Source organism: Bos javanicus, chromosome 4 (genome assembly GCF_032452875.1).
Source record: "Bos javanicus breed banteng chromosome 4, ARS-OSU_banteng_1.0, whole genome shotgun sequence".
Taxonomy (NCBI): domain Eukaryota; kingdom Metazoa; phylum Chordata; class Mammalia; order Artiodactyla; family Bovidae; genus Bos; species Bos javanicus.
In genome coordinates, this window is record NC_083871.1 from 81,519,700 (window position 1) to 81,537,087 (window position 17,388).

Below are 17,388 nucleotides of genomic sequence, written 5' to 3' on the forward strand. Positions count from 1 at the left end.
CTGCAATGCAGGAGACCTGGGTTCAATCCCTGGGTTGGGAAGATCCCCTGGAGAAAGGAAAGGCTACCCATTCCAGTATTCTGGCCTGGAAAATTCCACGGACTGTATAGTCTCCAGTGTCACAAAGAGTTAGCCACAACTGAGAGACTTTCACTTTCACTTTCACTTTTCTGTCTTAGGAAATAATCTAAGGCATAGTGACCTAACAGCAACTGAATATTTACTTCATGATGTAGACCCTGTATGTGTGTGCTCAGTCACTCAGTCTTGTCTGACTCTTTGCAACACTACAGTCTGTAGCCCACCAGGCTCCTCTGTCCATGGGATTTTCCAGGCAAGAATACTGGAGTGGGTTGCCATTTCCTCCTCCGGGGTTAGACTCTTTAGGTACTTTAAATTAATGATCATTATATAGTGCTATGGACAAATTATATAAGAAATAACAGACTAGGCCAACAATGCCCTAAGCCCAGGCTATCCTCTGAAAGCGTCCTTGGAAAATGTAAACATAACTTTTACCACTTACCCTGAAAAGTGGTACTCTAAAAAAATTGCAACTATTAAAAACTCTTCAGTCAAGTTACGATTATTCATTCATTGATTTAAGAAACTCCCCACCATGTGCTCTGCACTGTGTGTGGAACTGAGAATAGAACAAGAGCCGACAGGGACTTCCCTGATGGTCCAATGGCTAAGACTCTGTGCTCCCAGTGTAGGGGGCCCAGGCTGGATCTCTGGTCATGGAACTAGATCCCACATATCTCAGCTATGATCCTGCATGCCACAACAGAGATCGAAGACCCTGCAAGCCACAAGTAAGACCTGGTGTAGTCAAATAAATAAATATTTTTTTTAATAAAAGAAAAGAACAAAAGCCTGCAGGATAGTAGATGAGACAGACAAGAAAAGTGGCAAATACAAAATATGATCGACAACAGTCAACCCAACCTTCAGGGATCAAGAAAAAATGTCTGCACAGAAGCAATGACAACCAAGGTGAGATCTAAAGGGCAAAGAGAGAGTCACTGGGTGTGGCAGAGGATCAGGGTTTCAAGCAATGGGAACATCGTGTGAAAATGTTTTGCCATGAGGGCGAGCATGGTGAATCTAGAAGATGCAAGTAATTCAGGTTCATATATTCTTTATGCTTTATGTTTTATGTTTTTCTGCCTAAACCATCTATGAAAATAAATGCTTTCCTCCCTTTACCTCTGGAGGTTCTCCTCCTACCTCATTGAAAATTTCTTCACAACCTCCTTCACTGTTTCATCATTATCTCCTAAACATCTACTACTTGGAATGCATCAGGCTCACACACTCACACTCTCCTTTTTCTGTCTACACTCACTCTATAAGTGATCAAACACAGGTTTCAAATACGATGTATTTGTTCATAACTATAAAATTTTACATCTCCTGACAATTCGATCCAAGCAATTACCCTACATCTCCTCTTAGATACCTATAGCGATCTCAAGCTAGACTCTTGACATTCCAAATCCAAACTCTTGACATTCTCCCCACCAAAACATCTTTCCGCAGTCTCACTCAACTCTGTAAACAGCAATTTTTCTGATTGCTCAGGCCAAAACCTTAGAGTCATCTTTAACTCCAGTCTTTCTCTGATATATCCCATCCATCTGAGAACCTTATCTACTTTTCTCAAAAACCTTCAGAATTCTATCACTTTTCAACTAGCTTGCTATCACCCTAATTCCTAATTCAAGTCCCCATCATCTTTAGTCTGGACTATTTCAATAGTTTCATAACTATTCTTCCACTTCTACCCTGCACTCAACAATCTATTCTCAACATAGTAGCTAGAGTGATCCTTTTAAAAATACATCAGATTGTACCATTCCTCTGCTTAAAACTCTCTATTATCTTACAAACTCACTCAAAGTAAAAGCCTAATTCTTTAAGAGCAGTCCACGAGTCTTTACTAGCCACCGTGTCTCTTATTTTCTTTCTGTTACATTTTCCTTCATTTACTGTTTCGGCCCTCCTTGCAGGCCCTCAAATATGCCCAATGCAGTCTCAGCTCAGGTCCTTTGCACTTGCTGGTCCCTTTGCCTGAAACCTTCACTGCCAACATCTATATGATTCACTCCTTTATTTCATTCAAGTCTCTGCTTAAATGTTCCCATTATCAATGAAGCCTTGTCTCACCTCCCAGTATAAAACAGACTATCCTTCCCTCATCTCCCTTGTCCTATTTGTCTCTAGACTCAACTACAAAAAAAACAAAACACAAAAGAGAATCTGTTTACTTATTTAATATCTCCCTAACCTAGAATGTAAATCTGCTGTAGAGCATGAATATGTGTTACTCACTGCTGTATCTCGGAACCTTAGAATACTGCCTGGGGGATCACAGACTTGCAGTAAATATATTTCGTGGATGAATTAATAAAAGCTGAAAATATTATCAATTATTCTCATAAATGCTATCACTATAACTTTATATTTTAAGAATAATTTTTAATACTATATCCCTAATTAATAGTTAAGTGCTTATAAACTATGTAAAGATAACTAATTCAATATTTTTCCCTTTAGCCTAAAGACATAAACACACACACACAGTTCACCACCAAGAGCTGAACAATGTAGAATACTTTATAGCACTCTTTTCCTTTACTTGGCTTAGTACCTTTGAATATATTGAAATGATATGTTGAGTTCCTATGCTATCTTAGAGCCAATGAATATTTCACCTGTAATTCTACATATGAGTTAATAATGGTACTCTGTTGGTATTTGCCAAATTTCTATAGAAAAATTTCCGGTAAAGAATCTGCCTGCAATGCAGGAGACCAGGGTTCGATCCCTGGGTCTAGAAGATTCCCTGGAGAAGGGAATGGCAACCCACTCCAGTATTCTTGCTTAGAAAACCCCATGGACAGAGGGGCCTGGTGGGTTGTCCATGGGGTTGCAAAGAGTCGGACACAACTGAGCAACTAACACTTTCACAGGCAGACAAATTCACAGAAGAAATACAAACAGCCAGTAAATATATGAAAATTGTTCATTTGCATTAATGTTCTTTAATGATTAATTTTCAACAACCTAAAATGGCTTGGCAGGGAAGGAGAGCAGAACCACTTTGAGAAAACCAATGCTAGTGAGAGGTTTCTTATGTACAGAAAGACACAGAACCTGGAAAAGCTCCTCACTGACAAGGGTGTGGGGTGGAAATACCTGTGATGGAACAGTAGACAATGTGAGGTGCAATCTTGTCTATATCTTCATAGCCCAGCCCCATCGCAGACAGTTTGCCAGGGACATAGTTCTCTACAAATACATCACAAACAGCCGCAAGCTGAAGGAAGAAATGAAGACAAGTCAGACTTAAGGGACTCCCTAACTTTCAACAAATCCCCACATGAATTCTGATTTCAGTAAACACAATTATCCTCACTTTCTAAAAGCTCAGAAAAATCACAGGAAAAGTAGAATTACAAGGTGTAATTAGATAGACGTGAAGGCTCTAATCAACTACTTGAGGTATGACTGTCAATTAAACAATGGCTATTAAAATGTTCAGTTAATACTATAGTGTTAAGTGGATTCTGCTTACATTAAATGTAAGAAATATCTAGGCTGTGTGGTCTGTCCAAGTATATTCTCAGAAATTTAAAAAATTAGACTATAAGGACATAAAATACATGAAAAATATCTTTTAACTCCTTTAAAACTAAACACGTCTTTACAACCCTATCCTTATTCTTATCCTTACTTATCCTTATATTACATGATACATTACATCATTACAACATGTACATATTGGCACCTAACACTTGTAAACTCTTGTCAATTGCTTTCACACTTTCCAGATGCTTCCTTCCCAAAGAGTTTTAAATGTATTTAATGAATGACTAAAAAAAAAAATGCTAAACTATAACTCAGTAAATCAATAACTGTCAGAAACAAGACCCCAATTTTGATTCCCAGATTACTAATATATGAAATAGAGGAAAACAAACCACTGAAACCTTAAACTTCTTTTCAAAATCTCAATTGTGACTACGTATCTTCTGAAAATATCACAAAAATTGTACGAGGTCATATAGAAAAATTCATGACATAATTCTTAACCATATCCAAGTGCCTAATAACTATTCAACAATTTTTTAATCGCCATGTAACATAGATACATTCTCACACACACAAACTAATGAAATAGAATAAGTCTGGGCCAGGGTAGACAAACTTTTTTCCATAAAATATCAAACAACAAATACTTTAGCCTTTCCAGGCCACATACATTCCCTGTCACATATTTATTTTTCTTTAATGATCTTTAACAATGTAAAATTCATGCTTAGTCCATGGGCTATGCAAAACAAGTCGGACTTGGTCCACAGTCTGCCAACCTCTGCTCTAGATGGAAAATAACTGAATTTACATAAACTTTAGATGGAAACGTAAATAAATGGAGTGCCTATTTGTTATGTTGTCAACAAATTTGGAGTGGATACATGGAACTATTTGACTTAACAAAACTTAGGGAGAGGGGATCTTAGGAGGCATCTCAGGGAAATAAGCTGTCATCCTCCAGATCTCCTGAAACAGAGGTACTGGAGATCCAAGTGACCACCTGTCAGAAAAGGAATGATAAATACATTAAGATATAGGACAGAGAAGAACAGATTCCAGGTATGCACTCCAAATCTCAAGCCATACAGACATCCTTTCCAAATTTCAGGTGCCAATTAACTTTTGAGATGCTTCTCACATGGGCAGTATGCTCCAGGGACAGCCCAAGTTGAGATGTGTTTATTTACTGTTAATGATTCTAACAATTCTACCAAGTATTGCTTGGGAAATGTGGGGGGAGAGTGGGTGTTAGTGTAAATAAAACACAAGGCTACAGTTACACTTCAATTTGTTCCACATACTGTTCTGAGTTTCTGTCTACTACTTACAAAGCTCTCCTGTGGGCGCTAAGGAAAACAAATGACATCAAATACACCTAGGCTTCTATACCAGTCATCTCCTGGCTGCAGAACTTGAATGGCACATATTAACAGTATAGTAGGCGATGGCACCCCACTCCAGTACTCTTGCCTGGAAAATCCCATGGATGGAGGAGCCTGGTAGGCTGCAGTCCATGGGGTCACTAAGAGTCGGACATGACTGAGCAACTTCACTTTGACTTTTCACTTTCATGCATTGGAGAAGGAAATGGCAACCCACTCCATGTTCTTGCCTGGAGAATCCCAGGGATGGGGGAGCCTGGTGGGCTGCTGTCTATGGGGTCACACAGAGTCAAACACAACTGAAGTGACTTAGCCTTAGCCGTACAGTACCTTATGCAAATGACATTTGATAAATTATTTTTAATTTTAAAAACTCTGTGTGTTCCTCAAAAAGTTAAACACTGAATTACCATATGACCCAAAGATGCCATTCCTAGGTAAATACCACAAATATTTGAAAGCAGGGACTTGAACAGGTACTTATATCCAAATGTCCATTGCAGCTTTATTCACAATAGCCAAAAGGTGGAAACAACCTAAGTAGTTATCAATAGACAAATGTTCCCATCCATAAAGTCGAATATTTTTCAGTCATACAGAGGAACAAAGTTCTAATACATGTTACAACATGGATGAAACTTGAAAACATTATGCTAAGTAAAATTAACCAGACACAAAAGTACACATATTGTATGATTTCACTTACATGAAATATCTAAAATAGGCAAGTTCATAAAGACAGAAAGTAAATTAGAGGTTATCAGAAGCTGAGGGAGACGGGAGTGAAAAATTATTGTTTAATGGATACAGAGTTTGTTTGGGGTAATGAAACATATGGGAAATACATAACAGTGACGGTTATACTACATTATGAATGTAATCAGTGCTACTGAATTGTGTGGTACAAATGGTTAAACCACATTTTTATGTTATATATGTTATACCACAATAAAAATTATTTTTGTAGGGCATTTGTATTTTTAGATTTAAAGTTTTGTAAGGTATTTGTATTTTTAGATTTCTATAGGATCATAAGTTATATTTCAAATCACATAAAATAGTCAGATGAATCACAAATTCATCTGAATTTGGTGAATTCAGATGATTCATCAACTTTCAACTTGATTTGATCAATTTTCAATAAGACAAGAAAATAAATGTAATGAATAAGCTATGCTAATAGAAAAGTATTCAGAATGGATAAAGTAAACAAAAAACATTTTAAAAACCAATATACATAATATTATGTTTATCGGGAGAAATGAGCATACAAGGACATAAAGAGATTTTATATTATATGCTAAAATAGTGATCTTTTGCCCATGAACAGACATTACTTGTGTAACAGTAGAAAAAAAAATTAAGCTAAAAAGAGCTGTGCTCTAAAAAGAGTCAGTAGTCTGACTCTATAAAGTTATAAGAAAAATACAGAAAAGTTGAGTTTAGGAGCTAAAGAGTTCTACTGATAAAGATGCCCAGTAACTTTTTAAAAAATGTTTATTTATTTATTTGGTTGTGCCAGATCTTAGTTACAGCACATGGGAACTTCTGTCTGCAACCTGTGGGCTTTTTTAGTTGTGGCATCCAAACTCTTAGTTGTGGCATGTGGGATCTCGTTCCCTAAGTAGGCCCCCCTGCACTGGGAGTGCAGAATCTTAGCCACTGGGCCACCAGGGGAGTCCCCCAGTAGCTTTTATTATTACGCAAGATTTCAATACGTATGCATTTGATATTTAATGGTAAAATATCCCTGGAAAAGTACATAGCACATAAGTTATTCTTTTCTCCATTTTATAAACATTTCTTTTAAATAAATGTATACTAGCTATTCAGAGAAGGCAATGGCACCCCAATCCAGTACTCTTGCCTGGAAAATCCCATGGATAGAGGAGCCTGGTGGGCTGCAGCCCATGGGGTCGCTAGGAGTCGGACACAACTGAGCGACTTTACTTTCACTTTTCACTTTCATGCATTGGAGAAGGAAATGGCAACCCACTCCAGTGTTCTTGCCTGGAGAATCCCAGGGATGGGGGAGCCTGGTGGGCTGCCGTCTATGGGGTCGCACAGAGTCGGTCACAACTGAAGCGACTTAGCAGCAGCAGCAGCATACTAGCTATTTTCTAGATACTGATTCTTGGTGAGTCTGCCATATGACATATTCTCCTTCTCTCTCTGTTTTGAGAGAACTCATTTCAAGAACAGGTATGTTCCCTAAAGTATTAGCTAAGGCATTTGTTAAAATTCTAAACAGTGCAGTGCTGAAATTAGACACATCAGAAATCACCCTGAGTTTTATGGATCTCCACACTGTCTACAAGGTTTATACAAGTCAACTGCTTCAGTGGAGACCAAACATTTATCACATTTCCCTGATGTAAGAATTTACTACAAAATAAAGTGAGAGGGAAAAACAACTTAGTCCTAGTTTTACTGGTGATCACCTCTTCCTCACTGAGGTGTTCACAAATCAACTAATAATCTATTCTAGATTTTGCCCACAATAAAAAAAAAAAAAAGCACAATTTTGCATGTTGGAGAAGCCATCATCCTTTTCATTTCTTCTGGGGAAAAAAAAATCTTCTTTCCACTCACATTAAAAAAAATTAAAATCAATTGAAATACCAGATACTTAATTCTGAGTTGTTTTCATTAGATATAATTTAGGAACACATTGGAGGAACAAGACAAGGAATAAAGGGGAATAATGATAATAATTTAACTACATTTATCTGTTTAAAAAAACCATAAATTTTAAATGTACGTCCAAGGATGTTCTTACTCATACGAGATGTATTCTACAAACACACACTCTATCCCTGAGCTCTACCCCCAGGAGATACCTTCTGAAGGATTTAAAGGCAAAGTTTCATGATGTCTTCTACTTACTTTGAAATGTAAATCAAAACTACAGTGAGGTATCACCTCACACCAGTCAGAATGGCCATCACCAAAAAAAGCTACAAACAATAAATGCTGGAAAGGATGTGGAGAAAAGAGAACCCTCTCACACTGTTGGTGAAAATGTAACCTGATATAGTATGGAGATTCCTTTAAAAAACTAAGAATAAAACTACCATATGACCCAGCAATCCCACTACTGGGCATATACCCTGAGAAAATCATAATTGAGAAAGACACATGTACCCCAATGTTCACTGCAGCATTATTTACATAGACAAGACTTGGGAGCAACCTAGATGTCCATCAACAGATGAATGAAAAAAGAAGTTTGGTACATATATACAATGGTATATTACTCAGCCATAAAAAGGAATGAATTGAGTCAGTTCTAGTGAGGTGGATGAACCTAAAGCCTGTTATGCAGAGTGAAATAAGTCAGAAAGAGAAAAACAAATACTGAATAAAAATTCCATAATGAATATATATGGAATCTAGAAAAATGGTACTGATGAACCTGTTTGCAGGGCAGGAATAGAGACAGAGATGGAGAGTAGACTTGTGGACAGAGTCCACAAGGAGAAGGAGAGGATGGGATGACTTGAAAGAGTAGTGCTGAAACATATACATTACCATATGTAAAACATATACATTACCATATGTAAAACATATGGTAATGTTTTACATATGAGAGTTAGTGGGAAGTTGCTGTACAACACAGGGAACTCAACTCGGTGCTCTATGACAACTTAGAGAGGTGGGATGGAGGTGGGAGGGAGGTTCGAGAGGGAGGAGACATATGTATACTCACAGCTGATTCATGTGGCTGCATGGCAGAAACCAACACAACATTATAAAGCAATTGCTTGTGGTGTTTGTCCAGTCCATAAGACATATCTGACCCTTTGCAACCCCATGGACTAGACCACACCAGGCCTCCCTGTCCCTCACTATCCCTCAGAGTTTGCACAAGTTCATGTCCATTGAGCTGGTGATGCTATCCAACCATCTCTTCCTCAATTATCTCCAATTAAAAATAAATAATTTTAAAAGGAATTTGGATTAAAGAGGAGAGAAAAATAATAAAAGCTGTCATTCACCGATGGAAAACAAATTTTAAGAATTCATTGTACTATTCCTGCAACTTTTCTGTATGTTTGAATTTTTCCTGATAAGATTTTGGGGGAAAATAAGACCCATGACACTGCTCTGCTGGCCATGATTCATACTCACAACACGGATATAAAACTTATGAATGGTATAACTAGCTGAAAGCAATAGATTTAAGACCCAAGAAAATCTATTTAAGTTTAATTACTTGAAATGTACTTCATTGTTATCAATCAGATCTGAAGAGAAACCCTGCCCATAAAGTTACAATTTAAACCTATCACAGTATGCTGGAAGACATAGGCAGTATCCAAAGAGAGTGAGAAAGACACCTCAGCAAATTCTTTTCTTTTGGTTAGAATCATACATGTAGGCCTAAAATACTCTAATGTACACTGATGTCTTGAGAGCAAGAGCTATGAATTCCATCTAACACTTTAGATGGAAAAAGCACATCTAACACTTTAGATGAATAACTTTAATGAACTTGTAAAGTATTTTTTAAATCAAGTCTGAAATATTCACAATTCAGGATAAAATATCAGAATATTCTCTCAGTAAGTCACTTCAGTCACTCAGTCGTGTCCAACTCTTTGCAACCTGATGGACTGCAGCACACCAGGCTTCCATGTCCATTAGAATCTCCTGGAGTTTGCTCAAACTCATGCCCATTGAGACAGTGATGCCATCCAACCATCTCATCCTCTGTCGTCCACTTCCCCTCCTGCCTTCGATCTTTCTCAGCATCACGATCTTTCCCAATGAGTCTGCTCTTTGCATCAGGTGCCCAAAGTTTTGGAGTTTCAGCTTCAGCATCAGTCCTTCCAATGAATATTCAGGACTGATTTCCTTTAGGATTGACAGGTTTGATCTCCCTGCAGTCTAAGGGACTCTCAAGAGACTTCTCCAACACCTCAGTTCAAAACCATCAATTCTTCCATGCTTTCTTCATAGTCCAACTCTCACATCCATACATGACTACTCAAAACACCATAGCTTTGACTAGACGGACCTTTGTTGGCAAAGTAATGTCTCTGCTTTTTAATATGCTGTCTAGGTTGGTCATAGCTTTTCTTCCAAAGAGCATCTTTTAATTTCATGGCTACAGTCACCATCTGCAGTGATTTTGGAGCCCCCAAAATAAAGTCTTTCACTGTTTCCATTGTTTCCCCATCTATTTGCCAAGATGTGATGGGACCAGATGCCATGATCTTAGTTTTCTGAATGTTGAGTTTTAACCCAATATTTTCACTCTCCTCTTTCACTTTCATCAAGAGGCTCTTTAGTTCTTCTTCACTCTCTGCCATAGGGTGGTGTCATCTGTGTATCTGAGGTTATTGATATTTCTCCCGGCAATCTTGATTCCAGCTTGTGCATCATCCAGCCTGCAATTTCACAGGATGTACTCGGAATATAAGTTAAGTAAGCAGGGTGACGATATACAGCCTTAACAGACTCCTATCCCAGTTTGTAACCAGTCTGTTGTTCTATGTCCAGTTCTAACTGTTGCTTATTGTCCTGCATACAGATCTCAGGAGGCAGGTAGGGTGAGCTGATATTTCCATATCTTTAAGAATTTTCCACAGTTTATTGGAATCCACACAGTCAAAGGCTTTGGCATAGTCAATAAAACAGAAGTAGATGTTTTTCTGAAACTCTCTTGCTTTTTTGATGATCCAATGGATGTTGGCAATTTGATCTCTGGTTCCTCTGCCTTTTCTAAATCCAGCTTGAACACCTGGAAGTTCACAATTCAAGTACTGTTAAAGCCTGACTTGGAGAATTTTGAGCATTACTTTACTAGCATGTGAGATGAGTGCAATTGTGAGATAGTTTGAGCATTCTTTGGCATCGCCTTTTTTTGTGATTGCAATGAAAAGCTAATGCTTAATGAGAGCTAACTATGCAGGCACCCTTCTATACATTTTATACATATTCATTCAATTCTAACAACCCTAAGAAGTGGGTTGGAGAAGGCAATGGCACCCCACTCCAGTACTCTTGCCTGGAAAATCCCATGGACGGAGGAGCCTGGTAGGCTGCAGACCATGGGGTCGAAAATAGTCGGACACGACTGAGAGACTTCACTTTCACTTTTTCCTTTCATGCATTGGAGAAGGAAATGGCAACCCACTCCAGTGTTCTTGCCTGGAGAATCCCAGGGACAGGGGAGCCTGGTGGGCCACCGTCTATGGGGTTGCACAGAGTCGGACACTACTGAAGCGACTTAGCAGCAAGAAGTGGGTATTACTGGACTTCTCTGGCAGACCAGTGATTAAGACTCTGCGCTTCCACTGCATGGGTCACAGGTTTGATCCTTGGTCAGGGAACTAAGACCCCACATGCCACTCATCCCTATATATATAAAATAAAAACCTTTTAAAAAGTAGTTATTATTGCCCTCATTTTACAAATAAGGCAACTGATACATAAAGAAGTTAAGTAAAACCTGTTGAAGTCATATGGCTAGAAATTAAAGAAGGCAGGATTTAAATTCTAGAAGAGAACACTAAGATATGCCCCTAACCACTGTGCTTCCCTGTCCCCTCAAGGAAAGATGCCAAGATCAGGTCTGGACACATTAACCATCTGAATAAATGTTAGAAAAAGACTGGGCTCTACAGTGATGTAGACCCAGGGTTCAAATTTCAGCTCTTCCCTTTATCAGTTCTGTGATCTTTAGACAATCATTCAAGCCCCTTGAGACCCATTTTGCCTCGTGAAAATGAGGCTATAATATGTCATTTTCAAAGCAAATTATGAAGATTTAAGAAAATAATATTAGCAAAGTGCCCAGGCCTAAAATCTGATGCAAAGGAGGCACTCAGTCAATAGACAACAGTACCATAACTAAACACTCTGACACCATGGAGATGTCATACACAATATACCAGAAAGTATAAAGCAAGTCATACTTACTGTAAAAGCAGTTAAACTCTTGGACTGCAAGGAGATCAAACCAATCAATCCTAAAGGAAATCAGTCCTGAATATTCATTGGAAGGACTGAGGCTGAAGCTGAAACTTCAATACTTTAGCTACCTGATGGGAAAAGCCAACTAGTTAGAAAGTTGGCTGAGAAGGCAGGAGGAGAAGGAGACGACAGAGGATGAGATGGTTGGATGGCATCACCGACTCAATGTATATGAGTTTGAGCAAGCTCCGGGAGATGAAGGACAGGGAAGCCTGGCATGCTGCTGTCCATGGGTTTGCAAAGAGTCCAACACAACTGAGTGACTGAACAACAACAAACTCTTCAAAGACATCTAGAGCAAAATTTCAGACTGCCAACAAAATCATGTTTTAAACACTTTTACTCTGATATTCAAATCCCTAATTACAACCCAGGGGGTAAGATGCCTTCTACAGAGCATACTGTACCTCTTTGACGATTTTCACCCCTTTTGGATCCTTGATATTAACAGCTATACTCTAAAAATTAAAAATAAGCATATTAAAATAATATCATAAAGATGTTTCTTTATGATAAAGAAAAATTACTGACAGTTCACTAAGAGAGCCATTCATATCATCAATTCTCTTCTTAAAGTAAATGTATTTTCCTCAGAAAGAAACATTTAAATCATTTTTACTGATTTTATTTGCAATTTGGATATGTTAAAATGATAGCAAGGATTACAGTAAAATAATTTCAAATAATGATCCCAAATATAAATAATAAGCAATCTCCAAAAGAATAACAAATATAAAAGAATCAAGTGATTTCTCTCCTTAATAAAATTATTTCCATTCAAAATCATTATAAATTCTCACAATATGTTTTAAGTTAGTAGAAAAGGAAAATAAAGAGGTCTACTGTTTCTATTTGGTAACTGGCAAATGAATAGAATAAAACCTCACTTCTTGAAAATATTACTTATATCCACAAAAAAAAAAGGGTAGAAATAAACGAGCCACAATGCTATCAAAAGTTTTGTTACTACAAGACGATTATAGAAAGAAAGCAAAAAGGGGGTAATATTCTTACTTTTTTATTTCGGTTAACACTGAGAAAATAAGTACTTTCTGTCCCCACAAAAGGTGGACCCCAAGTTCGTGTATCATCACCAGCTCCTGAAAATAACAGCATGAGCTATTTTAACCTTGGAACATCACGAGACATTTCAAACCAACAAATTTACTCATTCACACGTTCACAGATGACTACTAAGATCAGCTTAGTTCAGTGGAATTAGCAACCTAAAGGAGCCTTGGGAGCTTGTTAGAACTGCCCAAATTCTTTCCCTGTTCATGTAAATCACTCCCATAACTTCTTTCACTAAAACCCAACCCTGAAAGTAAAAATCCAGAACAGAATATCCAAATGCCTTAAGACACATAAACAGCAAGTTTGAAGGGAAAAAATTACTCTCCTTGTTTGATTCAACAAACAAGTCAGCTCTTTCAGTGTTTTTGGCATTAAATGTGCAAACAAAGTGTTAGGTCTGTAAAGGATTTTTGTTATATATAATTCAAATCAGAAAAATGATAAGTAAGTCTTTATAAAGTGGTATTTGAGGCTAGGTATAAAATAATGATAAATAAATCTATTTTTTAAAATCCTGCAGTAATAAATCAGAAAAAGCAAAATAAGCAACTGAGTAGCAAATGTAAATAATTTAAAATACTAGCTTAGAATAAAATTTCAAGGTCTTGCTTCAAAGTAAAATGTTTAAAACCATCAAAAATAGGGTATTTTCTTTGAGACATCTACGTCAAATGACCTGAAAAGTACTTATGTTTGATTCAAAGACAACACTATAGAGTTACAGAAAAAAGTTTTCTTTGCACAAAAAGCAAACAATGTAGATGGAACAGAGGAAGGTGAATTAACAATTAATAGGCACAAATTGTATCACTTAAATTTAAAAATGTATAAGTTCAATTAAATATAGATACTAGAAACTAATACTAGAAACTAGTTTCTAGTATCTAAACTAATCACTACCTAAGCATTACTAGCCCCTCCAATAAGAGATAATTTGTGAGTATGGGCTAAAGTTTAACTTCTAATCTCATTTAAATGATATTGTTAATTTATTAGGCCATTAAACTTTACCCACTGAAACTGATAAAGAAAAACAGACACAGCCTTTTAGAAAACAAAACAGATGCTAAACAATAGACTCCTTGATTTAAAAAGAAAAACAAAAAGGAAAAAAACCTCACAAGAGAAGGGGAGAGAACAAGAGGAAATAAGAAGCATTAGTTCTAACGGGGGATGAACTGGAAACAACACAAAGCAATAAATGCTAAGTATCAAACTGAACACATGTTCAAAACATCAGGGGGAAAAACAAAGTGCAAGAATCCACAAAAACAACCTCCCAGGAATAGACCAGTTAGAGTCTTCATGGAAAATGTATGTGTGAATATGAATCTCCAAGACCAGCCAGGACCTCCCAGAGTCAGGAGACAGTCCAGCCACTTCTATTTTTCTGAAGGTCTCAATACATTAAAAAAAATTTTTTTTAAGGAAGCAACATCAAGATAAGGTTTAAATTAGCTTATTTTAAATGATCACATTCATCTCTGATCACATTCATCTCTCGGGTGGAGATAATGTCAGAAATCTAAATTGGAGGCCCACATGGCTTTCCTGGGGGGCTTCCCCAGTGGCTCATCAGTTAAAAAAATCTGCCTGCAATGGAGGAGATGCAGGTTTGATCCCTAAGTCAGGAAGATACCCTGTAGGAGGGCACAGCAACCCACTCCAGTATTTCTGTCTGGACAATCTCATGGATAGAGGAGTCTGGCGGTCTATATAGTCCAAGGGGTTGCACAGAGTCAAATACAACTGAAGCAATCAAGCATGCACGCACACATGGTTTCCCTACCGGACCTGTCCCTAGTGTATGCTGTTGGTGGTGGTGGTGGTGGTGTTTAGTTGCTAAGTCTTATCCAACTCTTTTGCAAGCCCATGGACTGCAGCCCATCAGGATCCTCTGTTCATGGGATTTCCCAGGCAAGAATACTGAAGTAAGTTACCATTTCCTTCTCCAGGGGATCTTCTCAACCCAGGGATCAAACCCACATCTCCTGCATGTGGTAGACTCTTTACCACTGAGACACCAGGGAAGCCCATCCCTAGTATATAATCTCTAGTATACAAACCAGGGTTTAAGAGAAGCAGAAAGTGAGTGCTAATGGCACATGAAAGGTTAAAGGTCACAAGCTTGTAAAACTAGCAATTTGAGAAACATGTTTTATTTGACCCACACACTATTTAAAGTTTTTAACTATCTGCCATGATTTCAAAATCCAGAAGCAGTATATAAAAATTCAGACTTCTTTTTTTAAATGATATTTGAAAATATTCATTCATTCAGAAAAGATTTATTGGGTGCCTACTAGGTCACAAGCACCACTGTCTGCAGAGCAGACACAGGGCATCACCCTACTTCATTCATTTAGGTTACCTGCCTGGCCCTGTCAGCACACAGTTTACACTCACCAACAAACTCGAAAAAAAGGAGAAAAAAACATACTTAAGCTTGATATGTTCTTTGATTACTCAAGTAAGAACAATCTAAGTCCCAAGTCAGAAAACTACAGCCAAATTTAATTCAGAAACTAGAGAAAGTGGAAGTGTGAAAATGCTAGTTGCTCAGTCGTGTCTGACTCTTTGTGACCCCATGGACTGTAGCCTGCCTGGTTCCTCTGTCCATGGAATTCTCCATGCAAGAACACTGGAGTGGGTAGCCATTCCCTCATCCAGGGGATCTTCCCAACTCAGGGATCGAACCCAGATCTGCACTGCAGGCAGATTCTTTACTGTCTAAGCCACCAACCAAATTTAATTTAAGAAGTGGAGAAGTGGACACTAAAAAAGACTAACTCTCTACTAAAATTTGAAAATACTGCCAAATCACTTTACCCTCATGTCTGTTGAATAATTATCTCAGAAAAACAAAAATATGAACATTAAAATGTGCTGAGCAGAAGGGTTAAAGGAAAGAGAGAAATTAGTTAGGAAAAGAGCAATGAACACCTGCTAGGAAAAAAGTTTGATGCCTAGTGTGTAGCTATGGGACTTAATAAGGTTCTAAATAAGGAAAGGGTCCCCCGGGGTGGAAAGGGAAAAAATAACAAAGGAGAAACAGGTCTAAGCAAATAGGGAAGAGTGATTTCTAAAATTCATAAAAATACAGTCATTCCTTCATTATCCTCGAGGGTTCCAGCACCAACGAGGACTCCAAAATTGGCGGATGCTCAAGTCCTACAACTGGCCCTCTATACCCACAGGTACAGTACCCCCAATTCTACCAAACACAGATCATTAAAGTTCACAAGTCCACAGACTCAACCAACAAGACACAAAGGGCCAACTGTACAAATATTTAACCTAGAGACCAAGGGAAATAGCAAGAGAAATTAGATTGACTGTTCTGCCTGTAAATGGAAGACCCCATGGCTGAAATTAGAAAGTATGTGGCATTGAAACTGGGCAGCAATGCGGTAATTAGAAGTTTTGTGGTAACTGTTAAACAAAGAAAGAAAAAAACATGTTCAGCTAGAAAGTGAACGTTATTCAGCATGTATCCAGCAATGACCAAAAGCAATAAATATCACGGACTGGATAAACGAAGCACTATTTCTGGAAAGCAGGATTTACCAGGCTCTTCTATCACCTGGAGCCTGACAAAGGCAGGGTCAGAAAAATGTAATATAAAATACGTAATATTCCTCATGCTGACCACAGAATCTTCTGCTAACTGCTTGGGCCTCCTAAGAAGATTTAGCAGAAAGTTGAATCTTCCAGATCAGGTATTCAACTTTATAATATTTAATCACTTACAGTGAATTCATATGTTGACGTAATTGCAATCTAGTCTCTTATGGGTCTGATAGAAACATGCACAGTATTCAAGAAGGCTGGACCATTTTCATTGATTTGGGAATTCTGTTCCAAATCCATGAGCATCAGAATTTTTTTTTTTTTTTTTTTTTTGCCATGGTACATGGCATATGGGATGTGGAATCTTAGTTCCTGGATCAGGGATCAAACCAGTGCCCCCTTCAGTAGAAGCACAGAATTCTGACTATCAGACCACCAGGGAAGTTCCAGCATCAGATCTTGAAAGATAAATAATAACGCTGATTTTTGAAACCTTCCAAAACAAGCTGTTTATGAGACGATGCAGAGAACGTGGACTCCTGGTTTAAGTGCTTATTAGAGAGAAAGGGAACATGATACGACACTTTTCTAAGTAGCTTCATCAACAGCAACATGAATTAAACATCAAAGAGTTGAGAAGGCACCAAATAAGAGTGAGAATTATGCACCCAGTATAGGTTTACTTGGTGGACAAAGGGAAGAGAAGAAAGGAAAGTTGTCAGATGAAAAACATAAAAGTAAAGAATTCATCTTAGCTTCAGTGTTTTTTCTTCAAAATATT

The 17,388-nt window shown here is 37.8% G+C and overlaps 1 protein-coding gene across 14 annotated transcripts in view; it reads right to left on the reverse strand.

The window, feature by feature from the left end:
* The window catches only part of SUGCT (succinyl-CoA:glutarate-CoA transferase), an 861,069-nt gene that overhangs the window by 826,481 nt on the left and 17,200 nt on the right, over positions 1-17,388 (reverse strand). For 13 of the 14 annotated variants that reach the window (XR_009736133.1, XR_009736132.1, XM_061415379.1 and 10 more), the window contains exons 4-6: positions 12,978-13,063; positions 12,371-12,421; positions 3,202-3,322 (exon numbers count right to left, since the gene is read on the reverse strand). The exons of the other annotated variant lie outside the window; for it this stretch is intronic. Coding sequence is in view for 11 of the 13 variants with exons in the window: in XM_061415379.1 (XP_061271363.1) it covers positions 3,202-3,322; positions 12,371-12,421; positions 12,978-13,063 (258 nt within the window). In the remaining 2 variants the exon portion in view is untranslated. The remainder of the gene's footprint in view (positions 1-3,201; positions 3,323-12,370; positions 12,422-12,977; positions 13,064-17,388) is intronic. 14 annotated transcript variants of the gene reach the window in all.